Below are 21,404 nucleotides of genomic sequence, written 5' to 3' on the forward strand. Positions count from 1 at the left end.
TGAGTCTGTCATTTGTCATTACAGTTTTAAAGTTATTTCAGCAGCAGCTCTAAAACAAACCTGGATCAGGTGAAGGTCCTTTGTGCAGAAATGATAAGTTTGGGACCTGAACCCGGTTCAAAGTGACACAGACCCGACCCAGGTCCAGATGGGATCGGGGGCCTGCTGATTGGTGGATCTTCGCGCTGCTGCAGGTCTTCAGTAGAAAGGTAGGGTGCCGTTCCAGTCTATAGCGGCTCCGGCCCACTTGGTCCTGATGGTCATCTCCAGGGAGGGGAACCTCCTCTCTGGGTCTCCGTCTGAGTCCCTGGCCGACGCCTCCCAGTGGTGGGAGTGAGTATCTGCAGGACGAGCAGGAGGCAAACAGATTCTGGATTAGACGTGAACACGGACAGAGACCCTGACCCGGTACGACTGGTCCTCACCTACAGTCAGCCGGGCCGTGGTTCTCTGGGAGTTCTGGCCGTTGTAGTAGTGAAGCTGGAACAGGTGCTCCATCTTCCAGTCAGACAGCAGCGAGCGGGTCAGGCTGAACACGACCGAGAAGCTGCTGTTGATGCAGCAGAGCCAGACCGGAAACCTGGGGGTCTTCAGCATGCTGCCCACCTGCAGACAGAACAGGGGGGGTTTACTTTAAAACTTAAGACCCGGTCAGACGCCGGTCCTGTTTCCTGGCCTGGTGTGGGGGAACACACAATAACCGCGGGTCTCAATTAGAAGCCTGGTCTGTTAAACCTGTTAAAGCCCGGCGGGTTCAATTCAGATTTTCCGGTTTGAAAAACAAGAGATGAAAAAAGCCAAATTGTTCCAGAAGTAATTTTCATACTGGTTAAAATAAAACACGTTGATAGTTTCTACATCCCATCGTCGTTACCGAGCAGAGATTCATCACAAATGAAATAAAAGACTTTAATGAAATGAAGCATTAATATTCAGGCGATTAGAGTAGAGAGCTCACAGAGGAAACATGTTGGAAACACAAGCTCTGTAATTAAAACATGACACGGTCTGAATGTGAGGAGGTGGAATCAGACACTGAACTATAAATCTATTGTTACACTGGAAGTAATTCCACCTTAACAGCAGGAGGCAGTTAACGACCCTCTGACCTGACTCAACAGGGTTTTCTGATTTAGGATTTGTTCTTTGCACTCAGCTGTTCTAATTTAAATGAATTATTTATCTCATTATTAAACACACTCCTGCAGTAACGTAAAGATGTTCGTCTCGACTTCACTGTAATTTCTGATGATGTTGCGTCTGATCCTGATTAAAAAGCCGCAGTAAGGAAGGTGAATCCACCTGCGGCAGTCTGCCTCGCTCCATCTGCTCTCGGCTCCAGTGGAGATACCCCACATCGCTGCGAGACAGGACGCCCTGCAGGGGGCGCTCCAGAGGACGGCCGTCCTCCCCAAAGTACAGAGTCCCATTGAAGACGTGCGGACTGGCCCTGCCTGTCAGCATCAGGTTCAGCAAAGCCTGCAGAGACCGAGGAGGGGAGACGACCCGTGAGGGAGACTCGGGTCCCGTAGGAGCGTCGTGACTTCCTCCTCAACAGGTGAGCTTCTTACCTGACGACAGACAAAGTTTCCCAGACTGAGGTGCAGCAGGTGGGAGGTGCTCGAGTCCATGTCCTCCTTCAGCCTGCGAGGAAGAGGTTTAAAATATTCATGTCATAAAACTCTGAGCTGAGGTTATGTTTTATCTTTTAAAAGTTTGTCCTTTTAGCTCTTTACCTGGAAACTGTGTGTGTTTTACAGTCTCCTCCAAAAGTATTAGAACGATGAGGAATTTGACTTCCTGTTCCACTACTGCTGGAGGGGACTGTATAAATCAGCCAGAACTTTAGTTTGAAACTGTGAGCTAACGTGATCAGCTGATTGGGAAGAAGCATGACGTCGTGTTAAAGACGTCTGTGAATTCGTCTCAGTTTTTCTTGTTGGACCTTATTTTTAATTTTAGTTTTGCAAATCTGAAAATCTAGATTTGAGCTTTAGAAAACGTCCACGTTTTATAGGTTAACCACGGGGTCACAGCTGTTGTCTGACAGAAGAATTATCAGTCCGATCAAACAGTTTGCAGCAGCTCCAAGAAAACTGATTGGTCACAAATCCAGCTGTCTCTAGAACAGATTTGCTCTGTCCGACGTGTTCACTCTGCAGCCTGTAGGGGGCTCCAGCGTCACCGTAAGTTACCTGTCGACTGTCCGGGAGCAGATGAGGCTGTACAGGAACAGGATGACGCCGTGACTTCCCTCCTCTTTAAACTGCAACAACAACAGGCATCACTAATCAGCTGCTGCGTGTGCTGACAGATAACTTTCCTCAGAAGCACTGATCAGGTTACTCACACGCTGGATGTGCTCCAGGATGAAGCTCCTGACGTCCTCCTTCTCCTGAAATGTGAACAGCTGCAGCTGAAGGACAGACGGGTCAGTTATTAACCTGCGTGACGTCCTGCGTGTTAACATGTGATGGCTGTCAGTACGGGCCGGTACCCTCTCTGTGAAGTTGTCCAGTTTGTAGTCCAGGTGAGGCGTGATGCAGTAGTCTTCGGCTACCAAGGTAACGGTGGCGCTGACCTCCTGGCCGGCCAACCAGAGGCTGTCGGCCAACGCCGCCGCCAACGCCCTCTCCTGATCCTTCTGTCCTACGTCACACAGACTGGAGACAGCAGGTACATGACAGGGAGTGGACAAAATAACAGAAACACCTACTGGTGACATGGTGACATCACTAAAGAGAAGTCAGATAATCAGGTGGGAAACCTGTTCAGTGAGATCATCCAAACGGGGATGTGGACGTGTAACCAGGCTGTCGTGGCGAGTCTGAAGGCCCAAGTCTCAGTAAGCCCGTCGTTTTACCTTCCAACCCTCAGCTGTGGCTGCAGGGCGTCTTCAGCTCAAACTAACTCCCAGCCCGTGTAGGTTCACGGGTCAACGTCGAGGAGATGTCTTCATCTTCCCAGGTCTATGAGGGTCTTCACGGATGTCTTTGGCGACATGCAGCCAACTGACCCTTCGCTAAGCCCCGCCCCCTTAGTTATTGTTGCTAAGTCCGACAAACTGTCGGCGCTGCTGCTGTTTATTACTGCACTCCCAGAGAAATACTGACAAATTTGTTGGAAAAAGCGATCTCAGAGAGAAGCAGACAGTTTTACAGTCGCATTAAACATTTGAAGGTTTTATTCAGACTGTCAGACTGAGTCAAACGGACTCTAACGGACCCAGACGTGACCTAGATGTGACCCAGACTGCCTCAGACGTCGTCTGACGTGAAAAAAATGAAAGATGGAAGCTAAAGCCTACCAATCACACAGTACAAGTGAACCACTGCATCCCCCGACGATTGAGACAAAAGACAACGAGCTGGTCGGCCTCTGTTCATTATTACAGTCGTTAAAAAGCAGAACAGCAGGACTTTATTATGTTGCATTCAGCAGGAAGTTAGCCAGCGTTAGCTAACTAACATTACATTAGGAACGATCCACAGCCGACATGTTTCTGGATTTATTTCAGCCTCTCTGGTAGCTGCTGTAACTGTTACAACAGGAACAGCGTTTGACCAGATCTGAGAAAAATACAGCCAGAAAAAAGCTGGAAAACGACTCTTTCTGCATCAGAGTCGATGCAGCGCAGCCATAAAAGTCTCAGACCTCATTTAGAGCGAGACCTATACTGCGCTGTGATTGGCCAGCTGTGTATTCAGGGCGTGGCTTAGCGAAGGGCCAATTATGAACACGTCTGCATACACAGATACCCAGTTTAGTGTAAACAGAACCATGTGCAAGCCCATTATGGAGAACATGAATTAACATTAGATCTTGACCGATCCTGCTGGCGTGTCGGAGATTTTAATAATCAATGAAGTTACGCTGCTGTGCCTCGTGGGTAAATGTGCACAGTGTCACAGTAACGCACCCCTAAAATAACCAAAACAGTGAAATAGTGTGCCGTTTTTTATTTGGTCAATGGTGCAATCGCTTTCTGCTGCCTCAGCAACGCACCAACAATGTGCCTGACCACACCTCATTTTAAGACCAACACTCGGCTCACAGATGGGCGCAAGTGCATTTGCTATTTAAACAACTTGTTCGCTTGGCGTGCAAATGTCAACTGCGCCGGTTGAAACACTTGTGCTGTGCTTTGCGTTGCTTTGTGCTGGGTGCAAGAGAGGGCCAATAATCTTTTTGGCCTTTTTGATAACCGTAGGTTTGTTTTCATCCTGTGGTGGAAAATGTCTTGGGGACCGTCACGTCAAACAGTCAGTTAAGGTGGTTCAGGAATCTGATCAGGCGTCCTCCTGGATGCTGGATGGGGCTTTTCTGGACAAATCTAACTGCCCCGCTGTCCTGCATTCTGTGGAGGGGTTACATATCCCATCAGGTCTGAGAAAGGAGGACAATGCTGAAGAGAAGAACCTTTGCTTAGCCAGCTGCCACCTTGACCTGGACCTCCAGAAGTAGAACTATCTAACTTCACTACAGTAACAACCACTGATCCTCCACGTCTTTGACTTTGAGGTGGTTTGGACTTCTATCAAGATGCTGGCGCAGACCCAGAAGTACCAAGTACCAGGGTTTTATTTCCTGTCTGGTCTGGGAACACCTGAGGCAGCGTGTTTACACGTGGTTCTGTTTGGACCGCAGTGGGTATCTGCATAAGCAGCGAGGACGGTCCACGTGGTCATAGATTTTGGGATGCACATGGAGGTGTTCTGGACCCTCACAGACTCATTGATGCTGAAAGGTTCATTTAAGCTTTCGTCAGCTACCCTTGTCCCCGCAATAACATGTCGGTACTACTTTACTGCTTGCAGTTAGTGACGTCACCGTGTTCCCAGGTCTGACCTTTCCGAGAGAAACAAAAGTAAGTCTGAAAGGATCATTTAATGTTTGTTGGGTCGGTGAGGTGATGAAGCTCCATAGTTCAGGCTGCATCTGTCAGATCATGTTGCAGGTGCGTTTTCCAGCGTGAACTTGTCTGCAGGTATCATCTTTACTGCACATGTCAAACAAGATCACGTAATGAAGAATGACACCAGATCTGTGCTCACCTGTGCAGCGTCCGACCGTCCGAGCTGCCCGGCCGGACGAACAGCAAGTATTTAATGATACGAGCCTGGACGACCATCTGAATGGCCCGAGCCCCGCCCTGAAACACACACACACACACAGATACCTGACCAGGTGAGACTGATACCAAAACAGTGCAGAGACCGGTGTAGTGATAACGGTACCTGTGGTTGTAGGAATTAAGTTAAGGAACTGGAAGTAGCAGCCAACAGTAACGGTCGAATAAGTTGGGAAAGATAAGTAAGAGTACCTCCTAACAGCAGGACTGAAAGTAGTATCTGTGCCAGGATCTCACCCTGTCAGTCTCCAGAGCGTAGGACAACTCCGAGTTCGGCTCTCTGAACTGAAAGAAAGATTTCCTCCACTCGTAGTTGAAGACGTGAAACGTTCCACCAAACAGAATCCTCCTCAGGCTCTAAGCACAGAAACAAGCAGAAACATGAGTACAGAGCTGATCTGGATCCCATCTGGATCTGGATATTTAACAGTAAAAGTCGGTTGGGTTGGACTGAGGAACACAAAGTTAAGTTAATGTAATTTCAACCTAAACCATGATATTTTCCTAAACCTAACCAAACTGCGACATTCAGTTGTAACGTTAACCAATAGTTTGAAAGTCCGTTGCATATGTACAGTTGCTAACTTGACCGCGGAGCTCTACACGTCCATAAACGACGCTAAAAAAGCTACGCCAAGGGGTCTGACCAAGCGTCCATGTGTGACGAGTCGGGAGGGAAAATGTGTTGTACAAAGGCTGGAGTGGACTCTCAAACAACCACATATTACCACAAGGAAAGAAGAGGAAGCAGCGGCTGGATGAATCTTATGTCATAGTTTGAAAGTGAAAGAGAAGCCCTGACAGGTTGAAATCTAATAAATAATCTGTAGGGAGGCTGAAAAAATTAGAGTCAGTCTTAGAATTAAAAAATAGCTTTTGAGTTTTCCCGTGTTTCTCCAACACACTTTGCAGCTTGCTGTCGTTCTTCTGCTGCATCACGTTGTTTTCCTGGTCTGAATCTTATAAACGGTGACCTGGTGTGCATAGGTTGGAAAAATGTTTGGAAAACATTGAAGTTCGAGTTTGGAAAGAGCAAATCTCTGTTTTTGGCAGATGTATATTTGCCCACATGTGGTAGATTTTTCTGGACTTAAGTGTTTGGAACCCACAGAAGAAAATCCACAGTCTGTCCTATGAAGTGGGATTTGTATGTGTGAAATGGGTTTTGCACATTTGTGGATCACTTCACGTTTCATTCGTGACTCCCCTTTGTGGATTGTCTTCTGTGGGTTACATAATAAAGTCCAATTAGATCTTCCATACCCACACAGGCCCTGTTGTCTCGCTCGGGTCTGGAACTCCGAAACAGGCGGACTGAAAAAACTAAATTCAGGATTAACATGTTGTTTGCTCTCTATTGGAGTTTAGTCCGATCACTTTGTGTCGTCATGTTGTATTTGCAAGAAGTGTGATTGTATAGAAGTCTGTGAGAAAATGTTTCTACTTGTCAGCTGATTTATTCCCTCAGTAAACACTTCCCTGATGAGTTTATGGTCTCAGTCGCTGGTTTCAAGTCTTCTTCAACACAGCATGATGTTCATTTAGTAAATTATGGTCCCATTTAGAGGAACAGAGACCAGGAAGCAGGGGAGGCTTTAGGGCGGAGCTACAAGGTGACTACCACGGGTCTATCAGGATAGAGGCGACTCGTATCTGCTGCTCTGTGTACATTTAACCAGCGCCAACCAGGAGTCGGCTGCTCATTTTTCAGTAAGTACGTTTTCTTTTTAGCCTGTTTGTCGCTAGCCAAAATTAGCATCCCAGCTAATATCACAGTTAGCATGAATTACAGATGCACCAAGCTCATCAAGCTAGCTAGCTCCACCCTCTCATCCAAATATGGTCACGTCTGGTTCCAAAAAACAACACGGCGGCCAAAATAACTTTTTAATTTTTTTGATTTTATGATAAATGTTTTATACTTTTTTTTTTTATTATTGCAGATCACATTTGTTACAATTTGCTGAAAAAAAAAGAAATTGAACTTGTGATACAAAAATCATTTAGTGCGGCCAAAGTAACTCGAGGCTTCCGAGTTACGGTGGTCCACAAACCAACAGTGACGTCACACCAGCAAACCCAGTTCCAAGCTGGAGCTGTTGTTACGTAGGTCAGTTTGGGGTCAGTTTAATCTCCAGACAGCAGCAGGACCGGTGACAGGGAACCGGCTCATGTTTCCACTGGAAACAGACTTTAAGTGAAGGTTTGTGTCTCAGACAGTCTCACCTCCGTGAGCTGTGGGGTGACCGGTGTCCCTCCGAGGCCCGGGGGGATGACCAGAGTCCTGGGGATGGAGCAGGGCTGTGGGAGGGTCCTGCAGGGTGGAGGAGCCTCCTCCTGCTCCTCCTCCTTCGTCACATCCACCAGCCTCTGAGGAGAGGAGGAAACGCCTCAGCACACCTGACGACGACAACCTCACCTGCTCCCACCCAGCCACAAGTTTAAATCCCTGTCAGCGCCCCCTGCGGGCTGCAGGGCTCATTACAGACAGAATGTGGATCACTGGACCTGGACCCTGAACTCTGAAGGCTTGTATGGACATCAAGAACCTCGAAAGTATTCGTAACTTAATGAAGTTAATAAAGTACAAGTAGCCTAGTTGTAACAGTAGTAACACTAGTAGTCATAACAGTAATTGTTGTAGTAGTTGTTGAGAAACAGTAGTATCATAAAGTAAACTGTCGTCACTCACGTCAGGATTCTTGTTGACTTCCTGTTGAAGCAGCTCGATGTAGTCCAGCCTGCGGTCTGTCATCACCAACAACTACCAACTACTACTAGTAATATTACAGTACTGCTTTTTCTGCCACAGCTTATGTCACACTAACATAACTAACCTGATACTAAAGATGTACGTGATGATGCTAATATTTGTTCTACTGCAGTTCTCTGTGGTACTAACCGTAGTACTACCTGCTCCTGACTACCTGCTGCTGAGACGAACAGCAGCTCAGCGGTGAAACTGAACACTGAGTTTGTGTTACAGGATCAGATTCTGCTGGAAACTGACCACAGCGCAGCAGAGCATCAGGCCCAGCAGCTCCTCTGATTGGCTCACACAGACACCAATCAACAGCAGGTTTACTGTCTGAGGTCACAGAGCCCACCTGACTAAAATAACTCCCCAGTGATTTAATAATGTTGTCAGATTTCATAATGTAAATAGATTTAGAGGTGTATGGAGGATGGATAGATTAATGGATTTAGAGATTTATTGATGTATCGATAGATGACAAAACTTTTCTATGTTAAGATAAACAGATTTAAAGATAGATGTACAGATACTCTGCTGATGCTTTGTATCTATACACGCGTAGGACCTGTTGGGTTTCTGTAAATATCATCGCAGAGTACGCTCTAGACCTGCTCTTTTATTAAAAGCACTCAGAGAATAACTGTTGTTGTGATTTGGCGTCATATAAATAAAATTGAATTGGATAGATTAAAAATGTAATTATATTTATAGATTTATTTATCTATACACACACTACAAGTCAGAAGTTATTATATATGTTAACCAGAGGTTTATATAATTTATGTACAGATGGTATAAAGTTGTATATATTCAAACATACTTACGATCCCATGGTTTGCCTGCAGCCTGCAGAGAAAGTGACACATACAGAAGCCTTAACTATCGATCAATCAATCAATCAATCAGTCGACTGGACAGGCAGATCGATCTCTGTAAATGTAAACTTTGTTGTTAAATGTTTTGTTAATGTGTAAAAACTTCCCTCCAGTCCTGCAGGTCCGACACCTGATCCAGGATCTGCTGCAGCTCCGCCTCCATCTGAACACAGAGAGTCAAAGATTTCAGTTAGAAGAGACTGAAAATATAAAACGTGTGTGTGTTTGGTATATAACTGAGGGGAGAAACAGATCAAATGTTTCCTCACAGGTGGTCCAATCAGCAGCTAACAGGCTCAACATGCAGCTGAAGCTCAGAGACTCAGACCTGATCAGACCTGATCAGACCGTCAGCTGCACCCAGAGGGGCGTTGCCGTCGGGCTGCAGGACATAAAACCCTCATCACAAAGATGGATCTCCATCTGAGAGTTCAGCGGAGCAGAAAGCCTCAGCACGGGGCTGCAGAGAAGCAAGTCCTGTGTCAGAGGAGTCCTTCACCGGGTTCTCCACCGGGGGCCGCTGCACCAAGAGGACCCCGCGGGGCTCTGTCGTGTCCCCTTGTGCCTTTTATAGAGAGGGAGCTCACTGCAGATCACTACGAGCTGTTCACAGGACGAGAGCCCGCTGGATGCTGTGATGAGGATGGAAATGATTGACAGTCACCACATCTCCGCCAGGCGGAGCGGCGTGTTGGACTGCGTCCTCCATCACCAGCAAACACAGCAGAGGGAACGTGTTGGGAACCTGAACATTTAACCCGTCTCAGAGTTTAACTGAAACCTGATGGAGTTAAAGTCACGTCGTCTGACAGAGCTGCAGCAGGAGGACGGAGTCCACTCTGAGCTGAACGAGTCATTTTAGAAGCTAAATAATAAAAATAATAAACTTTACTGATACACAGAGCGTGCAGCTCAGAGAGCTTCACATTTAAAACAGACAGCAGGCCAAGAAGAAAGATTAAACACTGCCATAGAATACTTTAATACTCATAATACTTAGTACTTATAATACTTTAATACTCATAATACTTAATACTCATAATACTTTAATATTCATAATACTAAGTACTTCTTAAATACTCAATACTTTAATACTTATAAAGAATACAAAGCAGAGTTAGTTTAAACAGAAGGATTAGGATTTAAAGCAACTTAATATAAAGAACAAATGTTTTGATTTTGGTCTTTATATAAATTGTATTTGAAGTATTTTATTGAAGATCAAACTGGTGAAATTACTTTTATCTGTTTTTGCAGATGAACTCTGTTTCTTTATTGTACAAGTTTTAAAATCCTCCTGAGGTTTGTTTAAACTGCTCAAACATCACTGCTCAGTTTCAGTCTGAAGTCTTTCAACAGATCTTTACGATCATTAAAGGAGGAAGAGATCAATTTAAAAACAATATCTGTAATTAATAACTGAAGATATCTGAGCTCTGAAACACTGATGAAAATGAGCTATTTAGCAAACTCCGGTACATTTACACTGATGTCTAACTACGGTGTTGATTAATGTGCACTGTCCCTTTAAATAAAAATACAAAATCAGACTTTACAGTTTGGTTGTGAAACAGAGAGAGAGGTGAGGAGGATCTTACCTGCAGCCGATCAGACTGAAGCTTCACCTGAGAGACGGGAAGCTTTTTGTTCAACACACACACACACACACACACACACACACACACACACACACACACACACACACACACACAATCAATACTGAGCACCTTGGACACAGCGTGTGTTTGTTGCCCTGAGTTGAGTCTTAAAGGCAAATCAATCGGTCCACTAATCAAAGATACTAACAGGATTCTCACAGTTTTATCATCTTAAACACAAGTATTTTTATTAATATTCAAACGGTTCATTACATAAATAATGTAACGCAGCACCGAGACAAACAGAGTTAATATCCTGATAGTTCAGTAGAAACAGAATTAAATGATTCCGTATGGATCAATAAGATCAAGATGTCTCACTGATCCAGGTCAGAGTGATCCAACGAGGGTTGAATCAAAGGCGACTGGACCCGATCCTGATTGGCTAACAGATATGATCAATATCTATCTTCACTGATAATGTCTTTGATCAGCAGAACCTGCAGAAACACGTCTGTTTTTATTTTGAGTGTAAGCTGACGGATATTTAAAAAGAAGTGCGGTCCAGCTGGTCTGATGATGATAATAAACAATAATGGATAATAACACGAGGTTCAGACCCGTTGAGTCTGCCAACATCCGGATGAAATCCTGGCCTTTAATTGGCCGTCCTATTGAACAAGACACCACGATTAAACACATGATGGAAACAACTCGACACCGACCCCCCCTGCAGGACCGCAGCAGGATCCGGGTCCTCGTCAGACCGGATTGTTAGATTGGCTCTGTTCTGTCAACAGGTCCAAATCTCCCGATGAGACGGACTGACAGTGTCGGTGTCTCTGCAGGGGACCAGAAGAAGAAAGGCCTCTCAGACTGTCCTTCTCCTCCAGCGACGTCAGAGTCTCGGTCCAGAGACTCAGAGGACAAACAGCGTCTCACCAACAGAGTGTCCGTTTCTGATGCTGCAGAAACAACATTAACACACCGTCTCCTGCTGAGTCCAGGTCTTGAACTTGGCAGCAGCTTATTTCCTCTGAGAGGGAACCAGAACAGGAAGCTGCGGCCCAACAGATAAACAACCAGCTGAACTGTTTTGGAAATTCTTCTGGCTGAGGAAACACCAAAAAGACCAGGTCCAGGACTGACATCTTGGATCTGCCTACCCAGCAGCCACCTCCCATCCTGGACCAGCAGCAGATTTAAATATAGAGGAAACAAATGTGTTTTGTCCAAAAAAAGTTATTTAAGCTTAAAACAAGCTGCAGATATTATTATTATTTCTTCAAAATAGTGACCCTAATATTGTGCACGCTCACAAAGTGACGCCCCCGCTGTTAGACACACATCACATGCTGTTTTAACCACCGTAATCTGAAGCTCCGTTCAGACTCAGTCCAGGTGAAGCAGACCTGGACCTGCAGCAGGGGGACACAGACTGAAGCCTCCTCAGCGTGTGGTGGCTTAACACAAGACAACAAAACGTGTGAATCATTTAATTTATTCCTTTATTATCTCTTGACACTTTGTCTCAACATCGTTCACTCGACTGAATCAAAGATCATTTGAGCTGACGGCAGTTTACCTTCATCTACGGCCACCTGACCACAAACACTTTCATGTAGAAAACATACTCACGGTGAATAAAATCTGTCTGTGTCGAACCTTCACGTTCAAGTTAATAAAAGTTTATAAAGGACATCAGTTAATAAAAAGCAGAGAACAACGACAAAGTGACTTTCAATATGATCACATTTATATTACTAAATATCTGACGGACTGATCGAGAGCTGAGCTGATGCTGTAATCTTTTAAAACAGAGGTTGTTAAAGTGGGAGGAGGGCCTCCTCTGGGGGGTCCAGGCTGGTTCAGGGGGGGCTCAGAGAATATATATTACATTAGCTATCGAAAGGAGGTCACACAGAACATCCTACAGTGTGTGATCTGGATGAAGAGTCAGAGAGACAGTAGTTTGGGGGGTTATTTTCTAGAGTCAGAATCGCTGTAGGAGCATGAATTGGCCTTAATGGGGGGTTGGTGGTGCTTTTTTCCTAAGCTTTGTCAGGGGGGACAGTCCCAGACTTTGAAAACCTCTGTTTTAAATCTTCTTCAACTGGAATATTTTCTGCTTTTCTTGGAAACGTTAAAGATAAAACTGATAAAAAAGAACCTATAATGAAAACGCCGCACTGCGTCTGAGATCCAGATTCATCCTTTTGTCCTTTAAAGGCTTCGGCCCCTCTTCAGGTCCCCTCAGTACATGAGGTCGGCCGCCCCCCCGCTCAGGTCCGCCTCTTTGGTTTCCTGGAAGGGAAACTGGATTCCCGCCAGTCGGATCAGCAGGACGTTGAGTCCGTGGAGGAGGAAGACGAGGAAGAAGAGCCAGAAGGATCGGTCGTAGCGCTCGCTGTACGTCTGAAAGACAAAGTTCACCTCGTTGAAGTTGGAGATCCGGCTGGAGAGATGATGGAGCTTCACCTCCGACGCAAACAGAATCATCACCAGGCAGCTGCACAGACCTGCAGGAGGACAACGGCGGGTTAGAGAGAGTTTTCAGCTTTAAATGTTCATTAAATGCAGAGCAAACTCTTGTCTGATTGGTCTGGATGAATATAAGGACGTCACATCTCCACAGCTGAGTCTCAGATGTTCATCTATCTGCTACCCGGGGCCTCCAGAATCAAATCCAAGGCCCTAATGCCGCTGAGTGACTACTGGTCTGCACCGTCTACATGAACTCCATAGTGCAGGATGTGCACGTCTTCAGAAGTGAACGCTACGTCTACAAGATGCAGTTCAGCAGCTGAACGTGGTGCCGGTATATCAGGATCTGACAGGCAGGAAGAAAGCGTCCTGGAGCTTCTCCATATTTACCGACATCATAACCTCCTACAGTGTCCAGCTCTGATCTGCCCACTACTGGATAGACGTTTAATCCTCCAGGCAAGAACAGCATTTCACAAAAGTGAGTCCACCCCTCACATCTGTGTAAATATCTGATAATATCTGTTCATGTGAAGAAATGACTCTTAACAACAGTGTAAAGTAGTGAGTGTGCAGCTTGTATAACAGTGTAAATCTGCTGTCCCCTCAAAATAACACATCACACAGCCGTTAATGTCTAAACCACTGGCAACAAAAGTAAGTACATCCCGAAGTGAAAATGTCCAAACTGGGCCCAATTAGCCATTTTCCCTCCCCGGTGTCATGTGACTCGTTAGTGTTACAAGGTCTCAGGTGTGAATGGGGAGCAGGTGTGTTAACTTTGTTGTTATCGCTCTCACACTCCCTCATACTGGTGGCTGGAAGTTCAACATGGCAAAGAACTCTCTGAGGATCTGAAAAAAAGAACGGTTGCTCTACATAAAGATGGCCGAGGCTGTAAGAAGACTGCCAGGACCCTGAAACTGACGCTGACCCTGCAGCACGGTGGCCAAGACCATACAGTGGTTCACCAGGACAGGTTCCACTCAGAACAGGCCTCGCCGTGGTCGAGCAAAGAAGCTGAGTGCACGTGCTCAGCGTCATATCCAGAGGTTGTCTTTGGGAAACAGACGTATGAGTGCTGCCAGCATTGCTGCAGAGGCTGAAGGGGGGGGGGTCAGTCTGTCAGGGCTCAGACCGTACGCCGCACACTGCATCAAACTGGTCTGAACCATGAACGCCAACATGAACTGTGACACACTGAAGCAGAGCAGGAGCCCCTCCCTTCAGAGACTGGGCCGCAGGGCAGTATTCCAACATGATAACGACCCCAAACACACCTCCAAGACGACCGCTGCCTCGCTAAAAACGCTGAGGGTAAAGGTGACGGACTGGCCGAGCATGTCTCCAGACCTGAACCCTACTGAGCATCTGCGGGGCTCCTCAAACGCAAGGTCTCTAACATCCACCAGCTCCGTCATGTTGTCATGGAGGAGTGGAAGAGGACTCCAGTGGCGACCTGTGAAGCTCTGCTGAACTCCATGTCCCAGAGGGTTACGGCAGTGCTGGAAAATAATGGTGGCCCCACAAAATATTGACACTGTGGGCCCAATTTGGACATTTTCACTTAGGGGTGTCCTCACTTTTGTTGCCAGTGGTTTAGACATTAACGGCTGTGCGATGTGTTATTTTGAGGGGACAGCAAATTTACACTGTTATACAAGCTGCACGCTCACTAATTTACACTGGAGCAAAGAGTCATTTCTTCAGTGTCATATGTGTTGACAACATGAACAGATGTGAGCGGTCACTTTTGCGAGATACTGTATGTCACTGCTCGTCTACGCCTACGAATGTTCACTGGGGGCTTAACGTGAAGTGAACTTTAGAGGCCGCTTCCTGCACACGTTAACTAATACAGTTCCCCCCCCGCACCCCTGTTTATCAGCCTTCTCGTTCACTACGACGACCAGCTGAGCTCCCCTCTGACCCACGGAGCGCCTCAGCTGACCTGCTCCTCCGTTCTCCTCCACACTGGAGCACCACCCACAGAGTGTGATTGACAGCTAGTCTCTATGAAGAGTACTCCAACAAACACAGATTAAGTGAAATCAAACCACAGCGTGCCCCCCCCCCACCGCCTCAGTCTCTGTGTCTGTAATTGCAGCGATTATCAGACGACACACTGACTGTCTGCATCTTTAAATTCACTTCAGTCCACTCTGAAGCCATTTCCTGGGGAGCTGGCTGGTATCCCAGGATGCACTGGGTCAGCTGACAGTAGGAAATCTAACACTACTTATTTAGTCTCTACCCAACATGCCCTTCTTTTCTGTCCCAGGCAGTCACCAGAACCCCCCTCCCCAGAGTCCAAACATGCAGGTTTACTGGTGACCCTAAAGTGAACGTGAGCGTGTCCTCTGTCTCTCTGTGTCGGCCCTGCGGCGTTTAACCTGTCCAGGTGTCCTCTAGAGGATCAGCGGCTGCAGCTAATGGATCGATGGGTTAACACCTGACTGACAACAGAGACTAATGATGTCGTGCGTTTCTCACAGCAGATGAAGGTCCACAGGTAAAGTCCCATGGGGCCCTGCAGCGTCTCGTACGGTCTGCCGAAGGCGTTGAAGAAGAAGAAGCCGGTGGCCACCGAGGAGAAGAGGATCACGACACCACAGAAGAAGATGACGGCGATATGGAGGCCCGCTGGAATGGCGCTCAGCAGGTCCGGGAAGACTGGAAACAGAAGAACGTGAGTTTATAAAGAACCAGGTCCTCTGCTGGAGTGTTTCCATCTTGTGGACTGCTTCTACCTTTTTATTTTATTTTATTAATCAACCTTATTTTAACCAGTGAAGACGACCTGCTGAGATAAAATCGCAGCAGGACAGCAAGTCTGACGGTGCAGACGTAAAACGACAACAAGACAATCCAAACGTGTGTTTCGTATATTCTGCAGCGAGGTGTGAGCGCTCTTCTGTATTATGGTTGTGATGAAACACAGAATGCAGAATATTGGACAACAAGATACTCCAACGCTATTTAGAAGAAATATTCATTGATGAAACAGGCAATTTGACTGGGGGGTCTGGGGGCCTTAAATTCTTGATTTCCTGCCTTCTAGAGACATTTTTGCTCCAATTCATGGTGGAAATGTCTTATTTATACGAAGGGAAACAAAATTCATGTGACAGGCGACAATTCAGATTATAAAAATATTGAATCCAATGCAGTAATCAGCAGCTTGTTTTTACTTTTTTTGGACAAGACAGATCTGTTTCTTCCATATTTGCTTTGCATTTCATGTTTTCCTCTTGTAAAACTTTCTCATAGAATTTATATTTGTTATATTTAACATTTCTTGCTGCAAGCTAATTTTCAGAAAACTTTTAGCAAATGCTTTCAAAAAGGTGGTGGCGACATGTCCCCAGTGTAAATGACGCCTATGAACTCAGCGCTGCACGGGGACAGCAGGTCCCTGTAATCAGGCCCCGACAAACAGGAGTCTGGACCAGTTTCTTCAGGACTTGTTTTGAAATTAAAACCTGGAATGAAGAGACCTGGACCTGGAGCTGAGAGAGCCGGGGTGGAAGCACAATATAAAACTGTGTCATCTGCCTGCCGGAGTTTACGGGGCCCCTGAAGGTGGCGTTCTGCTGCCTGATCGTCGGCTCTCCTGTGCGGCGGCTGCAGGAACAGAGCTGCTTTGTTTCCCATCAGAACTGGAACAGCCAGTTCTGATCCGGTCAGGCAGAAACTCGTTAGTGAAGGACGGCTGCTCTCATTAACTGTGTGAACGGGTCCAGCCTCAGACCTCCACCACAAAGAAAACCCTGCTTCTGAGGAGGGTTCACACGTTCCCAGAATAATAAAGAGATTATTATTGTACTATAATCATAGAACAGGAGCACAGAGGTCCGTTAGGAAAGAGAACTGTAACTGTTTATTTAGCTTGTTCCCTAATAAATTCAGGAATCTTTGAGTTCAGACGGCCGTTAAAATGAAGAAACGTGAAGATGTGAAAATGGGTCAGAGTTACAAAATGTGCCATTTTAAATAAGGTTAGTTAAAAATGTTCGACGTGTCACATGACCAGAGTTAAGTTGAAGGCATAAGAACCATGGCATTATGGGTAAGAGACAATGTGGGTGCAGAGGAAGGACATCATTACATTACATTAGTCTTTGTGTTTGGTGATATTTTAGGATTTGCTTGTATTTTGGTTGTGTTCATCAGCAGACACTAGCTTCAGAGACTTTAAATGAACAGGAGATGAATGTTTGAAGCCTTTGCCCTTTATTTTTCTTGTAGTTTTCACAATGACGAAGGAGAGAGTGAGATCAAATAACTCTCTGTCTGACGTCTGTATGATCTGTGGCCGTTATTTCATGGGACCAGTGTCGCTACAAGAATCATGAAACCGAGTCTAGCTGAAGTCCTGTTGGTGGTTCAGAGACGGAACCAGACCAAACTTCTTTTCACTGGATCCAAACTCCTCACAGATTTGGTGTCGGTGGGATTTTATTCTGCCGGCGTGCAAACAAGTTGAAACAGGAAGTTCTTCAATAACTCATGAAACTATTGATCCACTAAAACCTGCAGATACCTGATCCACCAGGTCACCATCTGTTCCTGTCTGTACGTGCCAACACCTCCCAGCATCTTTCCATCATGTTCTACAAACTAGGACCCCGAACCCTGAACCCTCACCTGGTCAGAGCTTAAAGGGCCCGACACGGCTCGAGAGGGCAGCACCGCGCTTTGCAACACATCCTGTTACCTTTACTGCCCCAGAACAGCTGGGACTTTTTACTTTCTTCAGGGCCGAGGCTCCGAAGGGACCAGCTGTCTGGTCTGAACCTGTTCCTGGCTCCTGCAGAGGAAACTGATTAAATCAAAGTAGGAGTGATGAACAGTGTGTATTATAGTCATAGTCAATAAATCTATTCAGTCCATCACTTATTAGTGATTTATAATTTATCTGCAGTCACATTTTATTGTCTCGTAGTCATACTATTTGATTTTGTGTTTATTATTATATATTTAGTTGTCTCTCATTTTCACAGGGCCCCAGTTTGAAGTGCTGGCTGTAGGTCACCTGTTAGGCAGTGACAGACATGTTTATACATACCTTTTTTATTTCCTAGAAATTAAGCGTGTTTAAGATGGATGAACGTATTGATCCCATATTTGCTTTATTGTGTTTAATGACTGTCTGTGAACATGTGGTTCAGGTCTGGTGAAGTTCTGGTCCTTATTTCCAGAGACACGTGTGACGAGGCCGACGCTGTCTCTTCAGGAGAAGCTGAATTACTTTCAGTGTCAGAGGATCCAAACATCAAATCTTTTTACACAATGAGACTTCTTAAAGTTCCTCAACTCTGATTGGCCTACAGGGTTACTTCATGACATCATGCAGGTGTACCTATTTTTATGGCCACTCTGACAGCTGAGCGCTTCGTTCTTAATGTGAGCAGACAGAGAGGCTCAACAACACTCAGGCTGCGGTGAAGGAAGTAAAAGTACTGCAGTGACGTACAAACCACAGTCCTGGATTCAAACTATAAAAGTACTAAAGTATTAACATTCAAATACATTTGAAGTAAAAGTACTCATGCAGACTCATAAATATTATTAGAATCAGTGATGCATTCGGGGGTCAGTGAAGGCTGATCGATCAATAATAAGACGTCATCATTTATTAGTTGATTAGTATTTTTTGTATTAAATATATAAAAAGTACCTGAAGTTAGCAGCTGGAGTGCAGTACAAGTATGAAGTAGCATGGCATGGAAATAGTAAAGTACAAGTACCTTAAACACAGGCGTCAGTCACATGATCAATACATCACCTTTAGTATTAGTATCTAGTATTAATTGATTGGCTGCCTGCTGGTTCTGCTGTTAAATATTATTGATTAATTGATTAATCGGTCGGTCGGTCGTTAGAGACTGTTGCATCTTGTGAATTATTCACCACCTTCTGTGAGCGAAGCTTTGAATAATTAACGGGCAGCTGAGATCACGTGAGGAGGGGAAAGACCTCCACTGTTACCTGGGCTCCGCTCGTGACGTCACTCAGGTGTACCTGCACTAACGGACCTGACAAACACTCACATGAGAACCGGGACGGTCTGCCTCCCAGCCCGCACTGCTTCACCCGCACTCCCTGGAACAGCCCGTAGCTCAGGTCTCCCAGGAACTTGTCCAGTTCGGCTCCGGTGGCGTTGACCAGCTCGGCCCCGGTCCGGCACAGCACGGTCCCGCTGACCCAGAACGGCAGCCCGGTGGCCACCGCGGCCGTCAGCGCGCAGGAGAGGCCGAAGAGCCCGGAGACCGAGAAGAGGATCTGCTTCTGTCGGCTCGGCATGGCTCGGTGTCAGGCTGCAGGAGCCGGGGGAGGAGGACCAGAGGAGGGCAGCACCCCCCGGAACCCCGCAGCGCCTCCTCCTCCTCCGCCTCCTCCTCCTCCGCCTCCCTCAGACAGCCAGACAATAAGACCCAAGTCCAACAGCTGCGGATCCAGCAGAACCAGAACTCCGCACTCACCGGGTCCCGGGCTCCTTAGTGTTCAGGTCTCCACGGCAGCAGCGAGGTTAGATGACAGATGGAGGTTCACACGCACACGGAGGTCAGGTGGCGCCCCCCTCCGGTGCCTCTGTGCAGTTTCAGGTGAGACGCTGCAGGTGGACAACATGTAACTAACAGATGGTTCTTTTTACGCAGCGAGATCGTTTAACTTTTAGTCCTTAAAACTTACTAGTGTCTGTTTAAAGGCTTCCAGCCCTCATTCATTATAGGCCCATAACTATTTCCAGCTGAGCAGAAGCTCCCATTGTAGGGAGCTTGGCCCTGGGAGGTTTTCAGATGGGAGGGTTTGTGTGGACAGTGGTGTGGTCTGCGTGATACGCCGTATAGCCTACCGGCTAGGAACGGTCAAAGATTTCCGTAGACCCGCTTAAAATAGCGACATGATACGTAACATCATCGTTTTGTGGCAGAACTTTCACACGTTCATTCATAAATTCACCCCGCTTGGGATCTGACGTCACCTACCAAACAACAACAACACAGCTGCGCGGCGGTCACTCTGCGCAAGTTTGAAATGAACTGATGGGAATCACAGAAGGAGATGTGAAACGCGAGCAAACTCAAACTTGTTCGGTGTTTCGGGAAGCCTGCAGCTGAATCACTGTTCATAATATTCTGTAATGACAGAACTGCACATGTTCTTGCCTCAGCTTTCCATTATTGTTAATAACAGTTGAACCTTACACTCTTAAATGTGCATTGAAAATTGCCTCCTAACTGGAGCTGCACAATAAGAAAACATGCAATGCAATGTAAATATAGAAAAACAGATCTGCATTATCCCAAAAAATTACACGAGTTAAAAAAACAATTAGTCCCTGCGATGGACTGGCGACCTGTCCAGGGTGTACCCCGCCTTTCGCAGCCCCTGGGATTGGCTCCAGCCCCCGTTGACGATGGATGGATGGAAAAAAAAACAATTTACTGTTCTGCATTATATTCCATTATATTTTTATATTCTGAATTTGTGTTCCCCTTTATATAAATAAAGACATTTCCACCATAAATTGGTGCAGAAAATGACTCCAGAAGGCAGAAGAGAACCCACAGACCCCCCAATCGTATATTTTCATCAATGAATATTTCTAGAAATGGCATTAAAATATCTTCTAGTTTTGCTCTTGTGACCCCAATATTCTGGATTGTCACAACTCTAATCTGAGCCCTAAAATGTCCCCACATTTTGGGGTGGGGGGGCTTCACCATGGATGCACTGGTGGGTAAGGAGGGAGACCTTGTTCTCAATCCTGAGTGAGACAGGAAGGCAGTGGAGGGATTTGAGGATGGGGGTGATGTGGTTGTGATTGCGCACCTTCAGCAGGGTCAGTGCTGTTCTGGATGTACTGCAGCTTTTCCGCATCTGAAACAGTGAGTGTGCCTTTTGGGTTACTGGTTATTCATTAATGACTAAAGTAAAATGGCTTGTTGATGCAAACCTGTGTACTACTATATCTCCTCTCCTCAGCAGGATGTTGCTGCTGCAGCTCCTTCTGCAGCTGATGATTCTTTTCATTCTGGATCAACCTGCTGATTATTTCCTCCATCGATCCGCTGGTTGTTTGGTTTGGAAAGATTCTGCCGTCACAGTTGCAGAGCCCAAAGAGGCGCCTTCAGAACCAGCAGTCCAAAGATCAACGTTACTGACAAACATCTGACTTATTACAGTCGTTCAGAAGAGAATCTCAAACACCAGATAATTATCAGGGAAATCAGCTGATAGATCATTTTCTGTGTGTTTTGTGAGTAAAAGTTTGTAAAGTAACTGAAGTTCTGGGACATGTTGAGGAGTAAAAGTACAACAGAAGTACAGTAACCTACAAGAGCCTACAATACCTGAGTAAATAAGGAAATTCACCTGGAACAGCTGCAGATCCACCTGAGAGCAAAATACACTGTAAATAATCCGAATCAGAAATACGCTAGTGATCCTAAATTCTTCGTGACAGTTGCTCACTTGTACTTCAAAGTATTAAAGAATAGAATAATTCAAAATATAAAGAAATATATTACTAGATGTGTGGAGATGTACACGGA

The 21,404-nt window shown here is 45.9% G+C and overlaps 2 protein-coding genes across 2 annotated transcripts; both read right to left on the reverse strand.

Moving 5' to 3' along the window:
- Positions 1 to 198: 198 nt before the first annotated feature.
- On the reverse strand, positions 199 to 7,925 carry mindy4b (MINDY family member 4B). Its single transcript, XM_038693767.1, has 11 exons — positions 7,824 to 7,925; positions 7,358 to 7,501; positions 5,369 to 5,488; positions 5,055 to 5,152; positions 2,498 to 2,663; positions 2,351 to 2,416; positions 2,196 to 2,266; positions 1,572 to 1,644; positions 1,303 to 1,479; positions 426 to 606; positions 199 to 341 (listed from the first exon to the last, which is right to left on the reverse strand). The coding sequence occupies exons 1-11, from the start codon at positions 7,884 to 7,886 to the stop codon at positions 199 to 201; spliced, it is 1,302 nt and encodes a 433-aa protein (XP_038549695.1). The 5' UTR covers positions 7,887 to 7,925.
- Positions 7,926 to 11,848: 3,923 nt separating this feature from the next.
- clrn1 (clarin 1) lies at positions 11,849 to 20,224 on the reverse strand. The gene is made up of 3 exons (XM_038693555.1): positions 18,897 to 20,224; positions 15,337 to 15,516; positions 11,849 to 12,878 (listed from the first exon to the last, which is right to left on the reverse strand). Exons 1-3 carry the CDS (start codon positions 19,147 to 19,149, stop codon positions 12,613 to 12,615), a joined length of 699 nt encoding a protein of 232 aa, XP_038549483.1. The 5' UTR covers positions 19,150 to 20,224; the 3' UTR covers positions 11,849 to 12,612.
- Positions 20,225 to 21,404: the final 1,180 nt, after the last annotated feature.

Source organism: Micropterus salmoides, unplaced genomic scaffold, assembly GCF_014851395.1.
Source record: "Micropterus salmoides isolate LMB-PRFRI ecotype aquatic unplaced genomic scaffold, ASM1485139v1 Ms_hic_scaffold_3, whole genome shotgun sequence".
NCBI classification, from domain to species: Eukaryota; Metazoa; Chordata; class Actinopteri; order Centrarchiformes; family Centrarchidae; genus Micropterus; species Micropterus salmoides.

Coding starts and splice junctions, on each gene's coding strand:
- mindy4b (XM_038693767.1), bottom strand. CDS start 7,886: ATGACAGACCGCAGGCTGGACTACATCGAGCTGCTTCAACAGGAAGTC. Junction 607..1,302: donor AGCGAGGCAGACTGCCGCAG/GTGGATTCACCT, acceptor TTCTGTCTGCAG/GTGGGCAGCATGCTGAAGAC. Junction 342..425: donor CACGGCCCGGCTGACTGTAG/GTGAGGACCAGT, acceptor CTCGTCCTGCAG/ATACTCACTCCCACCACTGG.
- clrn1 (XM_038693555.1), bottom strand. CDS start 19,149: ATGCCGAGCCGACAGAAGCAGATCCTCTTCTCGGTCTCCGGGCTCTTC. Junction 15,517..18,896: donor CAGACCGTCCCGGTTCTCAT/GTGAGTGTTTGT, acceptor TTCTGTTTCCAG/TCTTCCCGGACCTGCTGAGC. Junction 12,879..15,336: donor CCTGTGGACCTTCATCTGCT/GTGAGAAACGCA, acceptor GTCCTCCTGCAG/GTCTGTGCAGCTGCCTGGTG.